Here is a 13,875-nt window from a genome sequence, read left to right as displayed (position 1 = left end):
CCAGAGCAGCCTGGCCTCCTGGAAGGACCCTTGGAAAGGCCGTTCTGCCCTCTGTCCGCCGTCTGCCCTTTGCCATCAGTGGCCGTGGGACGGCCGGGCAGAGCCGTGCAGGTGGTAGGGAGAGTCCCCAGATGGCAGCCCGAGATGTTTCTTGTCACCAGCGGGCCCCGTGCGTGTGGAGTTGCTGTCACTGCTGAGGCCTGAAACGACGTCACCGCAGTCATCTCCCACCTGCCCGCTTTCCTGAGAGCCCCCAGTGGCACAGACGTGAGTCTGCAGCTTGGAGCGTGGCCAGGGTTCCCTAGAGTCTTTCTGTGTCTGTGTCTCTGGGCTGGGCCCCGATCAGCGCCTACGGGGTCACACTGCCCTGGCCTTCAGGGACAGTCCAGGTTCCAGGGCACACGCAAGCCCACGTCGACACTCCGGAAGGGAGCTGGCTGCTGGGCTCAGGTCCGTGTGTGAGCGCCACAGCAGCCCCACCTTTCTGACCGTGGCGTTCTAGGCTGTAGACGCGTGCTGAGGCCTCTACTCATTCGGACTCTTTCTGGAATCGCAGGTGTGGAAACGCTCCTCTGGACCACCTCCCTCTGAACAGAATAACCACCATGAGAAAAAGGTTCAGGTCAGTAGGCTTTTCTGACATGGGTCTGGGGCCGTGCTGGGAGAAGGCCGGAGTGCGGCGAGCCACGGGCAGCAGGACCTGGAGAGGGGCTGAGCACAGGGACAGGCGTGGGGCACGCGCCTCAGGGCTGCGCGCGGGGGTAGTGGGAAGCTGGGTGCAGCTTTGCAGGAGGGAGAGCAGGCTGCTGGGAAGGCAACATCCAAACCCACAAGGCAAGCCTGACCCCTGTGGCTTAGACGGCAGAGGGGCCGTCGGTGGCCGCCAGGTGCTGAGAGCCAGCTCACAAATGCTCTTTCTTTAGGAACGGCCTTGGTCCCGTGAAAGAAGGGGAGGCCCAGTACGCTGTGGTCCACTGCACGGGGTACATCAAGGCGTGGCCCCCGGCAGGTAAGTGGGAGCCGCGCACTCATCCCAAGGGAGGCGGGCGCTCTCCTCACCTTACCCTGCTTTCCCGCTAGGGACGTCTTCTATGGAGAGAGGCAGAAAGCTCTTCTTCTTTGGGGTATGAACATAACGATCTTCGTAACTGGAAAAAATCATGAAGTGAAGGTTTCTGGAAAGCAATCCTGCAGGGGTGGTGGGAGCCTCAGCTGTTTCTGAGTTCTGTCACCTGGAGCCCGGGGTGAAGTCACAGTGGCATTTCAGACGGTACCTCCGACGTTCACTGGGAGGGTTCAGACAGACAGATGGACCGCGGCAGGGTCTGCGGAGGGTGTGGAGCCCTCCTGGCAGCGCTCAGACAGGGCGGGTGGGGATGGAAAATGGCACAGCCGCTTAGGGAACCCGGTGGCCAGTCGTCACAGCGTTAGGCGTTGAACCTGTGACGGGGGAGACCCACTCCCAGGTGAGCTCAGGAGAACCCGAAGCATTTATCCACCGAGACATGAATGTTCACAGCCACGTTCATGGCCAGAATGTGGAAGAAACCCAGACGTGCTTGCCCGCTGACAAATGGAGAAGTAGAAAATGAAGTGTCCGCACGACACAGTGTTATTCAGCCCGTCGAGGAAGCGAGGGCCGGACCCATGCTGCCACGTTGGTGAGCCTGGAAAACGTCACGCTGAGCCTGGAAGAGAAGCCGGATAACAGGCAACATGTGATCCGATTCCGATTATGTGCCGTATCCAGACAAGACGGGTCCTCCCCGACGAAAGTAGTTTTGTGGTTTCCGGGTGCCGGGGGAATGACGGGTCGTGGTCCAGCGTGTCTCGTCAGGGTGACACAGAGGTTCTGGAATCAGGTAGGGGTGATGGGCACACGACCACCCACCGCTTTGTGGGTACCGCAAGGACGGCGTCACTCGGCTTTCCTGCTCCCCTCCTCCTGCATCACCTGTGGCTCTGCTCCCGTGCGGTTCACTTACCCGTGGGCCTCGCCCCCTGCACACTGTCAGCGTCATTACTCAGAACACGCAGAGGTATATTAGCTCAATTAAGAGTAATAAAAATAAAGTTTACCTGAATGTCTTCTTTCTCTGACATTCTTCCTTCCTCTACGTGGATCCGTGTCTCTAACCTGCGTTGTTCTCAACGCAGAGAAATAACATTTTAGAAATGAGAAATTTATTTCTCAAATGTTACAAGAGAGCCTCTTGTAACATTTCTTGCAGGACAGCTCTGCTGGTGATGAGTTCTCTCTGTTTCTGTTTTTCACAGAAAGTCATTTTTCCCCCCTCACTCTTGAAGGATAATTTCACTGGATATTGGATTTTAGGGTGGTGCAGATTTTCCTCCAATACTTTAAATACTGTCTCTTCTTAGGGCGTCTGGATGGCTCAGGCAAGTGTCTGACGCTTCTTCTTGGCTCAGGTCTCGGTCTCGCGGTCGTGAGTCTGAGCCCCACATGGGGCTCCTGCTGGGCGTGGAGGCTCCTAAACGGACGAATGAATGAATATTCTCTCTCCTTGTCTCCATGGGTTCTGATGAGAAGTCCCCAGAACTCTTATCCTTGTGTTTCCACAGGTGGTGTGGGACTTTTTGTTTGTTTTTTTGTTTTGTTTTAATTTTCTGGCTTCTTTCAAGATTTTTTCTTTGTCTTTGGTTTTCGGCAGAAAACCTCAGTTGTTCCACGACGTGCCTCAGTACTTCATTTTGTTTTGCTTTTTGGTTATTTCTACTTCTTGGTCATGTCTGAGCTTCCTGCATCTGTGGTTTGGTGTCATTAATTTTGAAAGATTCTCAGACATTATTTCTTCAAAGTCCTTTGGTTCTATTCTCTTTCTTCTCCTTTTGGTATTGCGAATGTCCAGGCATCACATTGTTTGAAATGGTGCGACAAGTTGGGGGGTATTGTGTCTGGATTTTTCCTCTCTGTTTTTGTCTCTTTGCATTTTATTTTTGGGACCTTCAATCGACACGTCTTCAAGCTCACTGAGTCTTTCTTTGGCAGCATCCAGTCTACGGATGAACCTATCAAAGGCGGTCCCCATTTCTGCAGTGTTCGTTATTTCTAACATTTCCTTCTGTTTTCCTCCTGGAGTTTCCTTCCCTCTGCTTGCGTTACCACCGTCTGTTCTCCCAGTAGAGCCCTTACCGTGTTAATTACAGCTATTTTAATTGCCCATCTAGTAATTTCAAGGTCTGTGTCATTCGTTTCTGAGTCTGGTAACGATGCTTACTTTGTCTCCTCACGCTGTGTTTTTTTCTTGCCTTTAAGCACATCTTGTAAATCTGTGCTGAGATCCAGATGTGACGTGTCGGGTAATAGTGGCTGAGGTATACAGGTCGTAGTGCACAGTTTAATTTAATTTTTCCAGAAGTTGGCCATGTTTAATGTTGGCTGTGTGTACATATACACACATACACACAGCTTGACATAAATACATAAAGTACATATATTTCTTTATTTATGTACTTTTTATTTCTATGTCTTCTCCTATGTAAACCATAATGCACAAAATTGTCAGGGTGCTGCTTGCCCGAGGGCCCCAGCTCGACTCAAGACAGGAACTCATAAAGCTGCACTGCCCCAGTGTTCAGAGCCCGGACCTCTGCTCTGTAGATCTAGAAACGGTCGTGACGACGCTCTAGAACGGGTCAGCCCCGGCTGTGGGGGAGCCCTCAGAAGCTGACATCTTTCCCAGGCGCGGTCCTGCCATGCCGTGGGGTTACCTGGTCCCTGACACGGACGCTCCTGTCTGTGGTTCAGGGAATCTGCGAGCTTCTGCGCTATTTGTGAGACCAGACGTGTCTCAGAGGGTGCGGACGGTCGGGAGAGAGACTCCCACAGCCGTGCAGCTCACGAGCACACGTGATGGCCGCGTGTGTGCCCGTTTCTGAGCAAGGCTGTCCGGCTCCAGACGTGGCCCTGTCCCTCGGGGGGCACAGAGATGGGTGGCTGGGGTGGGGGAAGGGCAGCTCCTACACAGATGACCACCGCAGAGTGTGGTGAAACCACAAGCTCTGGGGACAGAGGTGGGACCTGCACCCCAAGTGACCCCAGGGTCAGAGGAGTTTCCTGGTCAACGCTTGTCCCTGGGCGGGTCGGTACCACCAAATCCAGCTCTGGGGAGCCTGTCTGGTTCTTAATGTCTTCCTCTTCGGAAGTCGTTAATCATTCTCATCATGCCAGGCGAATCCCTCATCCTGTTTCTGGCCGCAGAGTACTTTCCTTCTGACCACTTTGTCTGGGCTCCAGACCTAGGGTATCGCGAGAAATGCCACGATCGTCATGAGTCTAACTCAGAGGGTCCTTGTGGAAGGAGCAGAAGAGATGAGTCTGAGACCCAGGGTGCGGGCCCGTGGCTACCCCTGGAGCCTGCACAGATGACCCCACGCGGGCCTTCCTGAGGTCGCATGAGGTCTGTCCCCACAGCATCTGGCATGTCAGGGTGATGGCGCAGCAGGACTTAGCATGATGTCTTCGGCGACCGCCTGTACTTGTGCCAAGTGAGAAAGGGTTGAAGGAGCCAGGGTGTTTGTCTTGGAGAAAGCAAAGCATGATTTCTGTCTTGAAGTATTTGAGGGGGTGTCCTATGAAGGAGGAATTAATCTTACTTAGGATAGTTCCAGAAGGCACAGTTGGGACCAAAAGAGGAAAGTTACCAAAAGGCAGATTTTAACTCAGTTGGAAGAAATGAGCAAAGGATATGAACAGGGTATAAAAAACATGTATAAATATAAACACATACACACACTAAGCAGATGGGAAACTTTTAGTTCTGTTAGACCTACAAATCAAAATAATTTGTTATGGTCTTCCCTTCCCTTCCCTTCCTATCAAATGGCAAAATGCAAAAAAGGACAAAATACACAGCATTGGTAAGATTCAGAAAAACGGACGCCTTGATGTGCTGCTGGTGGAAATTTTATAAATCAGTGCAGACCTGTAGACTCGTTCGCTGGCGTTACCAAGTGCTTGAAGATGTCCATTCCCCAGTGGACAGGACTGCTTCTGTAGGAATTCAGTCCAGAAAATTAATCCGAGAAGTTTAAGCTTTATGTGTTATGTATACATTTATCTGTTATCTGTTATATATATGTTTCAGCATAATTTATAATCATAAAAGTATTCAATTAGTCTAAATTTCGGGGACGGAGATTTGGTTGAAGGCAGCACAGAGCATCTGATGGGATGCGTGACCACAAACTAGACTTTGCCGTCAAAGGATGCCTAAGGAGGAAGCAGAGTGCTAGGACGTGTGAACAAGAGCGGCAGGTTATGCAGCAGAAACCGATCCCAGGTTTACCTTCGTCGGAAGTGAGTAGCGCGTCTCCGCGTTGATAGATTGTACATACAATGTAACCCGGTGTTACTCCTCTAGGGCGGTGGGTTCCATCCTTGTCTCTTCTCTCTTCGCTCCCGCATTTGCCTGGCTTTTATGGGATTTTCATAATCACAAAAAAAATGATGTTTTTTGTTTTTTTAAAGATTTTATTTATTTATTTCACAGAGAGAGATCATAAGTAGGCAGAGAGGCAGGCAGAGAGAGAGAGGGGGGACACAGGCTCCTTGCTGAGCAGAGAGCCTGATGCGGGATTTGATCCGAGGACCCTGGGATCATGACCGGAGCTGAAAGCAGAGGCTTAACCCACTGAGCCACCAAGACGCCCCCAAAAATGATGTTTTAAAGAAGTCAGTCCGGGGACGCCTGGATGGCTCAGCCAGCTAAGCCCTGGCTCTTGCTTTCGGCTCAGGTCATGATATCAGGGTCGTGAGATCGAACCCCATGTTGGGCACCATGCTCAGCGGGGAGTCTGCTTGGGATTCTCTCCCCTTCTGTGCCTCCCCCCTGCTTACACTCTCTCTTAAAAAGAAGAATAAGAGGAAGAAGAAGCAGCCAATCTGAATTTTCTTTTTTTTTTATTTTTAAAGATTTTATTTATTTATTTGACAGAGAGAGATCACAAGTAGGCAGAGAGGCAGGCAGAGAGAGAGGAAGGGAAGCAGGCTCCCCGCTGAGCAGAGAGCCCGATGCGGGACTCGATCCCAGGACCCCGAGATCATGACCTGAGCCGAAGGCAGCGGCTTAACCCACTGAGCCACCCAGGCGCCCCCAATCTGAATTTTCTAAAGCACATTCCAGACAGTTGGATTAAGTGGCTTGCACTGAATTCAGAAATTACGTCTTTTTTGTTTGCATTTTGGTTTTGTTTTGTTGTTGTATTTCACTGCTGTGCGTCTACAAGGGAGAAGGTTCTGGAACACAAGCCTGTATCCACACGGGATGATTACAGCCTGCCTCGGCGATGCTCAGCTGATGCCGCCTTTTTCTGCGGCGGAGGATTCGCAGGCCCTTGGTGGAAACCACACTCTCAGCACATATGACACTTTGCGCTTCCCGCGGAGATCTCTCTAGACGCCGTGTGCGCTGCTCGCATTTCCCACCCCAGCGCTTAGCTCAGACCTGGCTCGGAGCCTCAGACCTGGCTGTATTTCCTAAAGACTGGACAGACGGACGGAGGGTGGGTGGATGGATAAAAGGAAGAAAGGGGAGAAGGAAAGACGGAAACAGAATAGTTGACCGACGGGGGTGGATATGGGAAAGAATTTCAGGCCAGAATTTCCAAAGGCGCTTGTACAATCCACTTTCCCAGAAGCCTTTTAAGCTGGAAGAGAGTCACGGGGCCGCAGCAAGGTCGCTGCGGTGAGGTCATTGGCGCGCTCAGCCCGGGGTAAGGTCACGGGGCTGGAGCAGTGACCCCCCCCCCGACTTGCGTGGGGCACTGGGAATGTTCTGGAGCCTTGCTGCATCTGCTCGCCCCAAGCTCCTTACTTACAAACGTGGCTAGAAAGGCTGAAGTCCTAAGTGCCCATGTTGCTGAAGATCTATCAGCAGGCGCCCTTGGACTTCTCCAGAGGGGAGCAGAAGAGGCAGACCTCGTGCAGCAGACGAGGGCCTCGGGAAGGAGTCCCGGACGACCCACATGCAGCCCATGGCTGCCTTCCTGGCCGACTGGCGGAGCACTTGGACCTCTGCCTGGGGCCCGCCAACACCACCGTGACTTCCCGTGGGTCCCGAGCCCCATCTGTGACACAGTGGCCTCCCCGGGCCCCCTCGCTGTGCTGTGTACTACGTGGGCTTCATCTGAAGTGTTTGGGGTGCGACAGGAAGAAGGAGCGGGCTTCCCAAGCAGTCCCCTCTGCTTCTGCACCTGCTTTGTGTCTAGAAGCAGACGCGCCGTGGCCCGCAGGCTCAGACGGTGAGGAAGTTCACCTCTCGTGAGGCGTGCTCGGAGCCCAAGGAAATGCCAACGTTGGGAAGATGACATTTTTTGCCCCAGCTGGTGTCATTGCCCTGCTGCCTTGAGTTTCAGACGGACGTCCGGCCTTGAGCCAGAGGCCATCTCCCTGCAGGCCTGTCTTCAGGGACTGTGCTCCGACTGGCTTGCTTCACCCCCAACGATCCGGGGGGGGGACTGGGGGGATCTCTGCACATGAGACCACGCGTCCGCCCAGGGGACCCACGGTCTGACCCAGGGGAAGGGGGCGCTGACCGGATCCCACGGGCCGTGCGGTGGGGAGGGGCTCCGTGGCTGGGGCCGCTCCTGCTGTAGGCTCCCTCTGCTGCAAGGCTGTCGGTGAGCCTCAGGCACAGCGCACCAGGGGCCTGAGGGGTTTGGGGGTTTGCGTCAGCATCTGCTGTGGCCAGGCCAGCACTGACCCCTCACCTGGCAGCCCAGCCTGGCCACGAGCTCGTCCCCAACGGCCCTGCACTTCTCGCACATCTCTTGTGGGACACAGCGTGTGTGTGTGTCTTGCCTTCATTTGAAAATCTCCAGAAGCTGCTTCGTCTGAATGGAGGCCCCGACCCGCCAGGTGGTGGCTGCTCCCTTGCTCTCTTTGACCCTCGGCCGTCCAGTTCTGTCTGTGGCGCCCGCACACCTCTATGCCCCCGGGGACCAGCTCCTGCTCCAGCGGGCGAGCCGAGGCCCTGGTCGGACGGAGCAGCCAGGAGAGCCCAAGCAGCAGCTGCAGATGTCGTCGGGCTCCTCACTCCTGGGCCGGGCACAGCCGCCGCTCTGCGTACTTCAGTGACGGTGCTCGAGGTCCCGCCACAGGCCAGGAGCTTTGCGAGGTCCTGGGGACCCTGAGGCTGGCTCGTCTGGCACGGGTCCTGCCCTGGTAGCTCACAGGCCAGGGGAGGGGACAGGCAGGCACGCAGGTACTGGCAGAACCTGGCATCGGGGGTCAGCAGAGGGGCACAGGTAGGGAGGCTCCCGTCCGCTGGGAGCGACACAGTCGGCTTCTCTCTCCTCCTCACTGTGACCAGCCCTCATGGAGAGCCCCACAGGCAAGGAAGGGGTAACACCAGAGCTGAAATGCAGGCAGGAAGGAGATGTAGGAATTTCCTAATTTAAAAAAACGTTTTGCAGGCACAGGGCTAGTGTGGGTGGGGGTGTGGGGTTTGAATGATGACCACAGCTCCCTTGGTGACTGCTCGCTGCCTGCTGGGCTCTAGGAGTGGCCTCTGTGTGCTTATGCTCTTTAATTTTTACGAGAACCCCGAGGAAGTGCTGGCTGTTACCGTGCCTGTCAGACAGAGGAGACGCTGAAGACCCGCGTGGTGCCGACATGAGCCCAGGTCCCAGCCGCAAGCGGGACGGCTGCGCCGTGAGACCAGACCTTCCTGATGCTCTCACCACAGTGCTCTGCTCACTGCCAGCGGGAGGGGACCTGGGCTGGCCGCCCCGGGTGGCTCACCGCAGCCGGTGAGGGAGAGGGTTGAGTCCGACCGGGCGTGGGGGCCCCATGGGCCAGGCAGGGAGTGTGGACCCTGCTCTTCAGTGCACGGAACGCCCCTGAAGGCCACTGACGGTTCCTGCAGGTCAGTCTGCACGTTGGAGTAAGGTGGGAGGAGGAGACTCACCCAGGGGCAAATCGTACCCAAATCGGGCCAGGCCTTGCAGAGGGAGGGGATGCGGGAAGTGGGAAAAGCAGGGGCGGGCTGTGAGTGCAGGGTTCGGGTCCACGATGGATTCCAGAGGCTCCGTGCCGAGGGGTGCACGAGACTGCCTCCCCTCACCGGGGCGAATGGGCGTGGAGACAACCTGGGCTTTAGATGCGGAGCGCAGAGGTCAGCTACACGGGCGGCGGCGTTCGTCATCAGTGTTTCCAGAAGTTGGTCGCCCACACTTGGTCGGCCCCGTTGGCTCAGCCTCATCCCTGGACCGCGTCCCCTCCGCCGTCTTGTCTCCCTCACTGCTGGCCTGAGCCTGCGGTGTCTCGCGGCAGGAGCGAGAGGGTGTGCCATGCCCAGTTCCTCCCCCGTCTGCGCCGTCCTCCCTGGGGCCTCCCCGCGGCTCCCCCGTGGCCGCCCCGGGAGCTCCTGGGTCGTGGGACTCCCTCTCCGGAGAGGCCTGAGACGGGCTTTTGTTTTCCTTTTCTGGCAGTCCGCTTCTCCTTTCTCCCGCGGCGCCGTCTGTAGGTTGTTTTGAGTGTATCCCTGGAATTCAGGACTCTCACTCACATGGCGTCCAGGGTCGGGCTGTTCTCATTCCTCTCCGCTGCTGCTGGGCGGCCCTCGCGCTCGCTCAGTGGGGTCTTCCCTTTCCACGGGGACGTTCATCTGCACGGCCCCAGCCTGCTTCTCCGCCCGCTCCGCCCACACCCCCGGCCGCCTCGATCCCCCCGTCGGCTCCCCTCCGGCTTACGTTGGTCAGAAACCTTTTCTTCCAAGTTCTTGGGGAGTTTCTCAGTCCGAATCCGCTACGCATGATGCCTGTTACGTTTGTAAAACTCCGCAATGGTACGTTTCACCTGAACTCAGCGCTTGCTGAACTAAGGCTGTGACCTCTTCGTAACTGTCACGTCCTCTTGCATCATGCAGGGTCATTGAGTTTGGGGGTTTCCCACTCCGTCTCCCCTCTTTCACATGCTGGTGTTTTCCCACGTGGCTCGCCCTCCAGAGGCCGCTGTGTGGTCGCCCGTTGCAAGGCTTGGGACTGCTTCCGTCACTGGCCATGCAGGTTCCAGTTCAATCTGTCAGGCCCTGGCAAGGGCAGAGGAGGAATGCTTCCCTTTCCTATCACCCCACCAAGGTTCTGTTTGCACCCAAGGATAGAGGTGGGGGCAGGAGATGACTGAGGTCACATAGGGCCCTGGTCAGACACACTGGCTTGCAGCCGCCATGCCGCCTTGTGTGGGTTCAAGCCTGGCTCTCCCTCGTGATTCGCCCCCGTCCCGCACTAACCCCAAGCCACCGTAGCTCAAAGCTCATGGGTTGGCCTTACTGGGGCCCTTCCGCACACTCCAGCTGTCCTTTCCCTTCAGACACAGGGGGCTTGTGTCTTGGTCCGCTCTTCCCTCCGTCCGGTGCTGCCCTAACCACGGACTCCCAGATTTCCTCACGCTTGCGAGTCAGCTTAGGGCAACCCTCCCGGTTTCCAGTACTGACATAGATTCTCCTAGCTCAGTTCCTGGTCACTTCCACTGTCATTTGTGAGGTTCAGGTAGTTTCTCAAGTGGTCTCTGTTCTTTTGATCTCCAGAGCTCTGCTTTGCAAAGTGAGGGGACCCATTTCTTTAGATTCACCAGCAGGAATGCACAAATGCAACATACCTGCAGGTCAGTGTCTCTCAAAATAGCTTCGGAGCTTGCACATCCCCAGAGATGCACCATGAAGCAAAGATCCTGTGGTCAGTGATGTGGGAAACTTCACGTTCTGTTTTCCCTTCCTGGAGAAGCATACTAAATGCTCTGTGTAGGCCCGAGTGATGAAACTTCATTATCTTTGTTGAAACCATGCTTCCCAAATGTATTTGGCCAGAGAAACCTTTTTTTTTCCCCTAAAACTTATTACTATTCCTCAGAGAGTATCTTGGAAGCCTGTTATGAGCGAGTGGCCCGAAGCACTTGCAGAGGTGGTTGTTTTCTCCCCTGCATCTGGCACAGGGCACAGATATGTCTTAATTCATGTGAAGATGTCAGTTCAGGAAAGACTCCGTCCAGCGTTACTGAAGAACAGGCCAACTTCCCATGAGTGTCTGCACAGGGTTCACGCCAGCCCGGGTAAGAGATGAACACACATTTCTGGCCAATGCTGGGGTTTTATCCCAAACAGCGGTTTCCAGTTACACACTTGTTTTGCATGACTCAGGATTTATTCAAACCTGGTGTTAGTGCAGCGAGTTTCCAAAAGAAAGGTAATTGAACGTGGGGCAAAATGAGCTTGTGACACTGATTAGGGAATGACAGGAATCTGTTAAAATGGCTGGAATTATCCCGTTCCTATTAAAACCCACTTGGATAAATGTTGTGGCTCCTGCCAGGAACCGTTCCCTCCTGACACCATCTCCTGGCGGCTCTGGCATCCCGCTGAGCAGCCCAGCACTCGTCTCTCGGGTCTAATACTAACCACATGGCACCACGGAGATCTGGCTCTCTGTGTCCCCCGGCAGCCAGCGAGCTCCTTGAGAGAAGGCGCGGGGTCTCATGCTGAATCTCAGGGCAGCCCGGCCACGGCCACGGAGGAGGAGCTCACAAAGTGTATCAAACACGACAGAGGGCATGGCTGAACTTGGACCTGGCCTTTGGACCCACAGAATGCCAGAGCCACAGAGAACCTCGCACGTCGCCTCGGGCCAGCCCCTCCTGCCTGCGGAGGTAGAACCAGAGTCCCACATGACTCTGTCTCATGGACCCGAGCATCCCTCCCCCGCCCTCGAACCCAGAGGAAGCCTGTAGCCAAGCCGAGGCTACCTCTTCTGAAGAGTGCTGAGGACGACCCCTTCCACGTCCCAGGGCAAGCAGGAACTGGTCGTACCGATTTCCAGGTGCTGGGCACCGTGTTCTGTGCTGGTGGACGTGTTCTCATCCAGTGCACTGCAGCTCCATTTCACAGATCGCGACTGTCCGCAGTCCCGTTTCCTGAACCGCCGGGAGGCTGAGGCTCTGCAGTCAGCACGAGGAGAGTCAGGATGCCGAGTCGAGGCTCCCGTCCTCCGGGACTGGGGCCCCTCATCACCGTCGAGCCACTCTCTTCCCAACGACTTATCTTCTGGGGCGCCTGGCTGGCTCAGTCGGTAGACCACGCCGCTCCTGACCTCAGGGTCATGAGTTCGAGCCCCACGATAGGCATGGAGCCTACTTTATTTTTTTTTTTTAAGATTTTATTTATTTATTTGACAGAGAGAGATCACAAGTAGGCAGAGAGGCAGGCAGAGAGAGAGGAGGAAGCAGGCTCCCTGTTGAGCAGAGAGCCTGACGTGGGGCTTGATCCCAGGACCCTGGGATCATGACCCGAGCCGAAAGCAGAGGCTTTAACCCACTGAGCCACCCAGGCGCCCCTGAAGCCTACTTTAAATATAAACAAACAGACCCTCCAAAGATGTGTCTTCTGTGACGTTGGTGTCAGCCACGAAGACCACTTTTCCCGGAAGCATCTTTCCTGGAACCAGTTTGGCTACTCGGGCACTCGCTGGGAGGCCTCCACAGCATCCTGTCCTCTAAGACCCTGTCACCACCCCTTCAAATATGAAGACAATTTGCGCCTCCCTGTGTTGGGGGGCCTGGGGTAACCCGCAGAGTCAGCTGCTGTGTTCTGAGACGTGCTCTCCAAAGGATACACAGGCCTTCTTTTGCTCCTGGCTTAGGCCAAGGGCCATTTTCTAAGAGGCCCCATGGGGCCAGTACGCTGTAGGGAGAGACCAGAAGGGGATCTTAGCCAACCGGTAGCAGAAAATTACTGTATTCAAAAGTCTTTGCCCTTCCTGTCGTTCGGGAAGATGCCTCCTTGGATGAGCTGCGCCCCCCTGAGCCGATCTGGAGGTGTGCTTTCGCAGATGGGGATCAATGGCACTGAAATTGGTGACCAGCGGGGAGCCTTCTGAGCTTTTCCGAAAAGGGGCTTGAAATTGGATGGAGGCGGTGCTTTGGTGGGGTGTGGACTTGGCCGATAGTGTGGCCCGTGGCTGGGGGAGGTGGGGTGGGAGGGGGTGGGGAGAGCACCGTGATGGGACAGGCATGTGGAGGCAGCCCTGGGGGTGGAGGACGAAGGTCCGTGGGAGGAAGGAGCAGCCCTACTGGGGCAGTGGTCCCCGTGATGAAGGTGCCCTGGACGCAGCCAGGTCTCGGGGCCTGCAAGAGGCAGGTGGCCGTGGGCTTGGCTTGCGAAGAACACGTCTTCCAAGGGCCGAGTGGAAGGGGCTCATCTGGGAGCCAGTTAGTTTGAGAAAGGGGAGCAGGGGCGAGTGGGGCCTGGTGTTCATGGGGCAGACGATGGAGCGGAAAGCAGTGAGACACCGGAGAAGGTGAGGGGCGCAGGGTGGCCTGAGGGGCCGGCGGAGGCGAGCAGTGGGACTGGGGGTGCCAGCCGGTGACCAGCGAGCCCAGTGCTGTTGTGGGGGGGGGGGAGCCGCAGCACAGCCCCCAGCGGGACTGAGGCCGGGCGTGCCTTCTGCACCGGTGGGAGGTGTTGGATTCTAGAAGGCAGCTGGTGGGGTGCCTCGTTGTGTCTGTGAGAGCTGAAAGTCCCCGTGAGGTCCTGCCGTCAAGGTGGGGAGCGCAGGAGAGGCTCAGTGTTCTTTGGCTTCCCTTGGAAAACAGCCCACTGCATTCCACTGAAACCCTCCCCCCTGCAAGGAAGGTGACAGGGCCTCCGTCTCACGGTGGGGGGTCACAGCCCCCTCCTCCCCTTATGGACAGTGAAGCTGAGGCCTAGAGAGGGGCTGCTGATGTGCCCCCTGTCCCTTTCTCCCGATGTCCCCCCTGTCCCTCCCTGTGGCCTGAGTGGCTCAGCCCTTGCTGGCTAGCCTTTCGTTTGCAGATCATGATGTATTGGAAACAAAGCTGTAGCTTCTGAGTCCAAGTATAAA

At 55.9% G+C, this 13,875-nt stretch overlaps 1 protein-coding gene across 5 annotated transcripts in view; it reads left to right on the top strand.

Moving 5' to 3' along the window:
• Positions 1 to 13,875, top strand: part of ARNT2 (aryl hydrocarbon receptor nuclear translocator 2) — a 142,176-nt gene that overhangs the window by 82,541 nt on the left and 45,760 nt on the right. For all 5 annotated transcript variants that reach the window (XM_044232102.1, XM_044232101.1, XM_044232103.1 and 2 more), the window contains exons 7-8: positions 557 to 622; positions 924 to 1,009. In XM_044232102.1, coding sequence (XP_044088037.1) covers positions 557 to 622; positions 924 to 1,009 — 152 coding nt within the window. The remainder of the gene's footprint in view (positions 1 to 556; positions 623 to 923; positions 1,010 to 13,875) is intronic.

Source organism: Neovison vison, chromosome 13 (genome assembly GCF_020171115.1).
Source record: "Neovison vison isolate M4711 chromosome 13, ASM_NN_V1, whole genome shotgun sequence".
NCBI classification, from domain to species: domain Eukaryota; kingdom Metazoa; phylum Chordata; class Mammalia; order Carnivora; family Mustelidae; genus Neogale; species Neogale vison.
The sequence above is the reverse complement of the archived record's forward strand: the minus strand, read 5'-3'. Positions and strand labels throughout refer to the sequence as shown.